This window comes from Necator americanus, chromosome X, assembly GCF_031761385.1.
Source record: "Necator americanus strain Aroian chromosome X, whole genome shotgun sequence".
Classification (NCBI taxonomy): domain Eukaryota; kingdom Metazoa; phylum Nematoda; class Chromadorea; order Rhabditida; family Ancylostomatidae; genus Necator; species Necator americanus.
Genome location: NC_087376.1, coordinates 8570875 through 8580462, shown reverse-complemented (window position 1 = coordinate 8580462; position 9588 = coordinate 8570875). Strand labels below are relative to the sequence as shown.

The 9588-nt window shown below is 35.6% G+C and overlaps 1 protein-coding gene across 1 annotated transcript; it reads left to right on the top strand.

Moving 5' to 3' along the window:
- Nucleotides 1-3672: 3672 nt before the first annotated feature.
- RB195_021871 (uncharacterized protein) lies at nucleotides 3673-4264 on the top strand (the record flags this gene model as incomplete). The annotated part of the gene is made up of 3 exons (XM_064208799.1): nucleotides 3673-3755; nucleotides 3821-3958; nucleotides 4159-4264. 3 exons carry the CDS (start codon nucleotides 3673-3675, stop codon nucleotides 4262-4264), a joined length of 327 nt encoding a protein of 108 aa, XP_064064680.1.
- Nucleotides 4265-9588: the final 5324 nt, after the last annotated feature.

The following is a 9588-nucleotide window of genomic DNA, read 5'->3' as shown; positions in this document are numbered from 1 at the left end:
AAAGAAATTTCGAAACTCCAACCCGCAACATTTTTTACGATTCCCTTTCTTCGTCAAATGTTTTCTGGAACAGGTAGTCTCGTGTCCTGCGTTTCCATGAAGAGGAAGCACAAGAATGCCAAGATTATTAGACCATAATTACTGGTGTTTAACCCTTTAAATTTTTTCAGTATTGCTTTGGGATTCTCAAAGATGCACTCGTATTCTAAGTAAAAATAAAAATATCAAACCTTAATTACCCTGCAGGAATGTGCAGGGTACAAAGTCCATTACGATAATAATTTGCCGATGATCTATGATAAATGTCCAGAAGAATTATTTCCAAAGAAATGCCGCCTACGGTAACATACGTAATGTAACGGCAGATTCGGTGTCGTCTTAGCCGATTATAGCAGTTGCGATGACCTCTGATGATGTTGACGTGTGCTCGGATCAAAGTCCGTGATCCAGAACCGTTGCACTTTGACCTGTTGTTCTTGTGATCACTCCATTCAGGAAACATATATGGACAGAAATAGACAAATAATTATAGGAATTGACTCTATGTTTTTTTAATCAATCTAAAATAATTATGTGATTAGTCGTTGATGCGGCTTGGTGAGCTTTTACAAAACTATCGACTAATAGTACGATTTCGTTGCTAACAAACTACTACAGCAAAATAGAGCACGTTTTTTCACAATTATAAGTTGAAGTATTACATCAAAAAAAATTATCTAAAAGTGAAGGCATATTTAAAACTGCTATAGTTTATGTCTCTGGACATAATTCTATGGAATAAATTTGTTCCTTTGTCAAACATTGTCGTATTTATTTTCCTCACTTCGAGATCTTTCTCACTGCCTGTAATCGCAAATAATTTCGGCTGGAAAATACAACAATATTCGAGTAACGGGTTCAGAACATCACAATTCTCGCCTTACCGTATACTACTGAGATCTTTGAATTTGCATTTAGATGATTCCTCCGTCATTTTCCCATTATTAATTCATTCAAAGGCTAGCGTTAAGCGCGTTATAATATTAGCGCTTTGTGTTTTCTCAGGATCTGAAGCGCTTCCTTGATTCCTGATTTTAGAACCGTGAAAACGTACCAATAGTTTCAAAATTATCATGATGTTTTATCACCACGTGATTCACGCGTAAACATTCGTAACGATACGTTATCGGAAGGAATCGTAGAACAATAAACAAACACTGTATCATAAAAGCATTACTGTTTGTCTAAGTAGAGCGAGTTCTTGTTTTCAACATCATTTCATTTCAAGGACAACTATCGTCATTACTATGCAAGTATCTACTGCTAGGACGTTCATTTAGAACTGAGAAAAAGCCTAGCCAACTATTTTCTTTACAAAAAGTACACTAAAAAAGCAGGAAAATTCTCATCAAAGCAGTAGATCTAGCGATTATAAATTATAATGAGAGTTTTTAAATAAATATGTTAAAAAAAAATTTTTTTCTTTTTCTACACAAATCAAGCATATGTACTAATATTATTAATAGTTTTTAGATTTGTTTCTGTAGCAGTACGACTAGGAATCTATTCTATAATAGTTTTTTTTTAAGATAATACAGCAGCAAGTGACGAGGCATAAACATTTAATTTATCTATTAGTTAAATTTCGTATTTTGCAATAAAACTTAACTAATCTTAAATAATATGAGCAAAACATTGCCAGAGATGAGGAATAGTAAATGAAAAATATCGAATGCAAGCACAGACCAGCACTATTTGTTTATTTGCTGGAAATACTCAGTTCCACGATCAGGACTAAACCTTTGGAAGAAAAATAATAACGAAAATTTGGCTGATAAATCGTTTTTTTTTTCACTAAAAAAGCTAGCAGATTGAGATATCAAACAGATAAACAACAACACGAATGGAATATTATGAAAAAGATTATTTAAGAAAAACTATAAACTAACTTCAACACAACCATGAAGAAAAATTAAACCACGGACACTTACCGTCCCTCATCCAGTGATGATGGAAGATTTCTCTTTCGTTGTACATATTTTAATACATTCAATGTAGTTATGCTCTTTTACCCAGAAACAACTATAGAAGAATCATATTTCTGGCTCTTAGATAAAATCACATACTTTTGATAGAGTTATGATTTTTTTCACAACTACGGCACCAAATGGAAGGTTGTTTTTCTTTCAAAGATGAACGATACCATTCCATGCACTAGATCACTATTTTAGTTTATGTTATTGCCAACTTACCGTAACGATCCCATCTCCTTTAAGATGGGGTTTTGACACGAACATGCTCTCTTTCTGTACGATTTCTTTCTCACATCTGTTTAGTAGTATTTCGCTGATGAGTAAGTCACGAGCGTTATATCGAAAGTGAAAAATTCACATAGAAATAAAAATCATTTCGAAAATGTTACATTGTGTTCGAAAGATAATGGCTCATTCTACAAGCCTGTCTTATTCTAACTTCTTAATTTTATTAATTCTCGTTTATTCAAATTTTTAAGATAGAGTTTCAGGCTGATAGAATGAAGTTTACGTTTTTCAAAGAGGACATTGAATGAGGCATTAAAAAAATCAAAAAAGAACGCAAAAAACATTGAAGGATATTGTAAAAAAACACAAAAGAGACTTTCAGAAAAAAAAAACCAGAAAGTGCTATTCTAAAGAGAAAGTGCTATTTTTAAGCATTGCACCTTCCTAGCAGACTTGCCCACCTTCAGCGGCCTTATCGTCTCAGTTGGATGCAAAAAAAAAAAACATGGTGACTGAAATGCGCAATTTTATCCACTCTCTATTTTAACGACGAGAAAAACAAAAACCAGCGAAATCATGGAAATCTTTGGGGTAAAATCTTGTCGGTTACGAAATCCGCTTTCAAATAAGCTATAATTTTCCGGAATTATTTTTAATGCACATTTTTTCCTTAGAATACCTCCAAGAGTCATTTTCCAACTTATCTCACTAAATCTCATTGGGAAATTTGTGATACAGTGAGTCTGTTGCGTGAAACGAATTAGCATCCATTTTTTTTGCTCTATAAGGTAAGCAAAATATAAAATAATCAAAGAAGGCTACCATATGTATATACATTGCTCGGGACAACTTTCGGAGAAAAAAAATCTCACAAAGTGATGTTATTGTATTCTTATGTGTACCTCACAAAATCTTTAGAATTGTCCTGAAATTTCCCTGGTTACGCGCACCTTTTTTTTTAAACTATCATTGACTACTGTCAAATGAAATCGTCGTCAACAAAACAATAAAATGTCGATCATACTTCACTCGACCTTCTTCCAACAGCCTTATGTTGTTTCTTATTATTATGACGAAGAGAACTTTGTACCGTCCCATTCTGTCCCATTTACATGCCAAAAACGCCCACAAGGCATCGTATCGCTATCTCAACAACCGATTGGACACCGCCTCCTTGCAAATGTCTTCTCGTACAATATAAATAGGTTGACTGAACAGAGGTCTCAGGATGCATCTACCATGAAAACACGAGACGAAAAATTTTTTTTCCTCTCCAACACGTGCTCTGCGATATTTTTGTTTGTGTTTTTCAAACAGCTGTTCGGCGTTTATTATCAGTGATCGTTTACCGTTTGTCATTCCGTTGGTCTCTTAGAGGTATACGTTTAACACAACTTATTCCTACAGTCTTCCAGATTATCTCGTGCCAACGATGTCTTCAACAATTCCACGTATTGCTGTTCGGCAAGTTGCCAGATTTTCAAATCACAACAATCCATTTATGACCACACAAACGTGAGAGTTTCCTCTTTTTTTCCTGTTTTTCCCCCCGAAATCCCCAACAGCGCTCCGTATTATAGCAGCGCTGAACAAACTGTGGAAGGTGATCACGCCGTACCTTCGGTAAAACCAACAATAACTGAGGACGTGTCGCAGCAACAGCAAGGCTCAAACTTCTCAATAACGAAATTCTTTCAGATGTCCTGGACTGATAATGAGTTCGTTTATTTTTTTTTTTTTGATACGGAGTAGGTCTATTTAATCGGATAACCACATATACTGCTGAATTAACAAACACATAACGCTAGTGAGAATCCCTACTTTGATATCGAGTAATAACACGAATAATAATATTATAGCAAACATATGATTCATCGGAATTTTCGATTAACTCGAGTAGATTTGAAAATAATTTCAGATCTCTGGATCAAATATTAATCCGAAATATCCGCAGATTAATGGAGGAAGAAAGAGATCGTCAGATAGCGTTTGAACGAATGTGTCAGACTCGTTTGAATTACTAAATCTGGGTTGGTCTCTTCACTTTGCACGTCCCCCCGGGGAACACAAAAGGCGAAACACATCGACCCCCCTATCGATCCTCTACAATTACGCGATTTGCAGTTTGCGTTTATTTCTAGTGTGGATTTACGGAATAGTAAATCAAACATTCATTCATTATTCGTGTCTGACGCCGTATTTATCCGTTTCGCATTCTTCTATATTATTTGTATGTATTTTTCAAAATAAAACTCGCTAAATGTCTCCTCGCTCAATTTGTGGTTTTCATACAAAGCCAGAATGTGTAATTTTTCTTGCTAAATCTTTTTTCCTCCTTCCTGTCCATATTTTTTTTTGTCCTTGCAACTAAGCAACCCTTTGTTGCATTTGTTATTGCTCGAATGTTGGAGAAGAATAGCTGCATATATGGGTATTATTTAATCAATAAAGCTTAAAAATATTTGGATGTTTGCGTGGTTCAGCACGCTTCGAAAGAAAATTAATGAACTTTGAGAGAAATTCCGTCGGTGAAGAAGTGAAAGGATTTAAGTGCAGCGGCTGCTCGTTTGCTTTGAGCGCTTTCAGTCACTCGTTGCTCATTTTATAGCTTCCTTTTTCTTTTTCTTTTTTTTTTGCAATTGCTGCCACATCATCAGTACGTAAATGACCATCCAAGCAAATCCAACTGAGTGGATTCGTTCGAAAGTTCGGGTTTTTTTTTCTCCGCTAAGTCTCATCAAAGCCTGAAATGAGGAAAATAATATTTTGAATTTCATCGAACAGCATTAATGATGGAACGTTTATCTTATAAATACATAAAATAAATAATTTCTCTAATTTTCAGCTAGTTAGGAAAACTTATCATCCACAAATAATTGTGAGTACATTTGAAAAGTGAAAAAGCAGCTAAAAAGTGTTTATTTTGAAGTAAACAATAACATTGTCAAGTCATGACCATATTTATGGCATCTAGAATGAAATATATATGAAATACGGACAAAATAATGGATATAACATGTAGTAAATAATAAAAAAAGGCTTTACGTCACCTAAAAAATGTATATCTGCGTATGTGCCCGTTGTATATGATTATATATAGCTACCTGCTACTCGTTCGAAACAAGTACACGGTTAATTTCGGTTCAGTGCCCGAAATGAAGCGCAGTACTTTGTTCTTCGTCATCTGACAGTCATCTGACAGTGCAAATAGCGTATGAAAGTTGAATAGTGAGCAAATAATGTGAGCGTTCAATGACTTTGAATTTAATTCATCAATACCACGTAAAACTATCAACGTTTCCTAGAACTACGATAGTAATCTTTGAAAAAAAAACATTGCTATAAATCTATGAACATAGTTTATATGTTTGTTGGAATAGTCGAATAAATTGTCCTTTCTGACTTGAAATTAAGTTTCAACGGAAAATCAACTTATGTAGGTAGCGCTAGGAATTTTATATGCCTGAAAAATCACGTATCCTCTCAGTTTCCACTGTTTCTTCCACGTTGTTCCACAAACAGTTTTACTGCTCTGGTTCTGGTTTATTCACTAAATAATCGCATTCTAAGATTTCCTAGAAAACAGTCTTTGACGACGTTTCTAACGAAACACACATTGTCGACCACCGATCTCTCTACGACAGCGTGACCGGGATATACTTTCGTTTGTAGCGGATCCCGAGAAACAAGAGAGTGTGTGATCAGTAGAGGAGGAGGAGAAAGTATGAACTGTCCAGGCGCACGCGTTGCGTTCACCTGGTTGAACACAACGCTACTATATTTACAAATGCACACTTATGCTAAATACCTTGTTAATAAAGTCTGCAAAATTTTGTTCTAAAATAAAATGAATAATTTTAACTACAGAGATATAGATAAGAGGAATAGCTCGCTTCGCAAACCTCTCATAGGCGGAATGATCTTTTTCAAAAATGTTGAGTGACAGTGATAGTTCTGTGAAAGAAGAAAGCGGAAAATAAATAAATTTGTAGAAACGGTCCTAAACTTTAAAAAAGCTGTGGATTCGTGCACACGTTCTGGGTTGGATTTTGATGTTGTGTCATAACTTTAAGCGCAGTTTTCCAGATCTTTAATTCAATGCTAAGGATTCGTTTCCAAAAAAAGAGAAAATTTTTTTAAAAAATTGATCGTTCATGCAACTGGGAGCAACTAGGTGTAGAATATCGTCGATATGAGTATTTACTATTGTTTAGAAGTTGTAATTCGTTCCACAATATTATTATCCACGTTGTTAAGAGCATTACTTCGCGCTTTTTAAGAGTATCAAATCCACTATTTATGTACCTGACATCCTCTGGATTCGGAAAGAAACTTCGTCCTGATGCTTTGCTACTGCTGCTACTTACTGATGCAAACAGCTTCCTGCATAACAGAAACATCGACTAGATTTTCTTTAATTCGATGTGTCAGAAGTGTCCGAATTTTCCATAGCTGCACTCATTCTTATGTATTTCAAAAAATAAAATTTAAGAAATGGCTGAGTTTCCCAACTGCTCCTATCCTTGGAAGAATCTCAACTTAAATCCCAGATTAAAGTTGTAAAGTTTTGCATGCAAGGCCCTTTTTTTGAGGTGTCAAAAAAATCGGTTCATAATCTTTTTTTAAACATCAACTCTCCTTTTTATGGTTCGAAAAAAATTTTATTAATTTAATTAATCATTAATTTAACTAATGAGAAAATCTCTCTGTGAATATATTGCTAATGAAGAGATTTCTTTGATAGGGAATTTTATTTTAATTTAAATTGTATTTGTAGAGAGATTCAAATTTAATTCGAATTTTTTAAAAAAGTACTCTGACTTAATTTTCTGATCCAAAGCAGTCTACTGTTTTCCGCGAGTTTTTGTATACTGATACCTCTAATTTGTAGAATCTAGAGCCATTTTCTTATTACTACTACTACTTATTATTATTACATTAATATTATGTTTATATATATATATATATATATATATATATATATATATATATATATATATATATATATATAGGTTCAGGATGGATGACAATGAATTTTGTAAATTTTGCTGCCCGCACGTCGTAAATCATTCAATTTTCCTGGTCGCCTGTGTTTGACAGTGAATTTTAAACTATGGTACTACCTTTCAGTTGATGTTCGCTGTGATATCTCTGACGTTCAACCACAATTTTCGATCGATAAGCCACAGTTGCGTTGGGGGGTAATTGGAAAAAAAAACCTGATCTATCTTCAAAATAATTTTTTTATGTCAACTATTATTCACAGTGAATCGACCATACACTATCAAAAGTGTTTACCACACAATTGAATGCACTGTTCTCTCTCACCCTCATAAGGCACGTTGCATCATCAAAACACGCGATTTTTTTTCAGATTTGCGAAGCTGGTTGAAGGGTTCGGCTGGGAGGAGAAAGCTTGAAGGAAGGAAAATTTGAATAGATTCAGTTAGACAGAAAAAATTGAATAAAAGAGCTGCTAATATATATGCCGGGGGGCATGAAGGCGTGTTCAATGTCCTTTTGTTCTCTTCAGATGACCTCATCTCATTGAAATGAGACGTATGCCGTATGAATAGCCTATATATTGACATTCTCGTGGTATTCTCAAACTTTTCGCATCGCCCTATTGGGAATTGTTTGTTTTTTCAGTCACTAAGTTCTTTCAAAAGGCGCAGTTATATTCAATTCTTCTCCTTTCCTCTCTCATCCTCCCACATCGATTGTATTCCGGACTTTTACGCTCATTATAAGAACCCATGATCGCGCGGAAAACTTTAGGATGTGTGTCGCCATTAGCGTTGCATTCAAAACGCTTCAAGCTTGTTATACACCGATTTCACATGGTGCGAGATATTTACGGATTTGAGTCACTTTCATTCTGTGGATGAGAAGACGGGAATCCTCCGATTGAGTGCTTGTTTTTTATGCACCATCTATTATTAATATACAGAGATTTGCAGCCTTAAAACTTCTCATGCCAGAAATATGCGCACATCGGTGCCGTATTGTTGATGTAAGAAGCGGAGGCAGTTTTCTTCTAGAAATCGTCGCATGTTTATTTAGTCCTCCCGAAGGCAATTTCATCAGTTGGAGAGTCAGCAAGGGCTCTGATTGAAATGTCGTCTGTTTGCTCTTCGCAACCTGGTTTGGGTTTTTTTTTCGAGTGGGGGACTATTCAAGGCGGATTGCCAGCAGTCCGCCTATTCATCACCTCATTCGAGCATTAAGCTCTAGGATCAAAGAGCATCAGTTTTCCGCACATTCTCTATGTCCTTCTTCGTTACTTGGATGGGACAAGTCAGACTCAAATGTGATATCCATCCGGAAACACATCCTATGATCATATTTCATGTAGAAACTAAAGAGGAAGTGATTACGATTATAAAACTTTAAATGACTGTCGAACAAATGAGAAGGTAACTTTGGAATGCATCGATTCTTTAGGGATACCCACATACTTATGGCCATGTCCTGGATCGAAGATGTCCGTATGAACTGTGGCCGTGCGAAAAATTCGTTGAATAGAGAGCCTCAAGAGCTCACTACGGGACTCACGCGGGAATCCACTTTGCGGTCCTTATTTGTGATGAGCATCGTGCATACGGATGCAATCTTCGTAATACCTCACCAATATCACTACTTTTACATGCGGAAAACTAACGTAAGACGATCGTTGGTATATGTCCAGAAATTCCGTGTACACCTTTCCCCAGGCCGAAATTCTTCCCTTACATCGATTATATTCTCCGCTTACGTTTTCGTCTCTGGACAAAGTTGTTGTTGGTGTTATTTGAGCTAAGTGATGTGCGCTAAGGTGTAGAATTCATACGAACGTCTCGTACGAGAAATATGAGTGTTGATGCCGTGTTTTTTCTCCCTTTTTACGTACATTTCCAGTGAATTATCACAAATAAAAAGAATTACCGACGTCATATCGTGGTCCTAACTGTTCAAGGCACATGCTATCCGAGAAATCGTTCGTTTGTTTCGTCGATGCTCACAATTACGCTACCGTATGCGCTATATGTTATTATTCATCCGTAGTGTTCGTTGCACATCTGTAATTTTAGTGTCAGTTATGAATGTCTTCGTCAAATTGTGGCCAATAGAATTTTACATACATCCAATCACTATTCGCATTTTTCATTATTTGTTTTCGCTACAATTCAAGAAAAAAATCGACAAATCCCTACGAATTCTACCTATCCTAGAAACAACTTGAGCTTTAAAATACGGGTTGTGGGCGAATTCTAAGCATGATCAATCAGTGCATGTTTGTGTGAGCGTGAGCTGCGTAGCAAATTTCTTGCTCTCAAGACAATTTACTCTAATTACAGCGCTTACACAT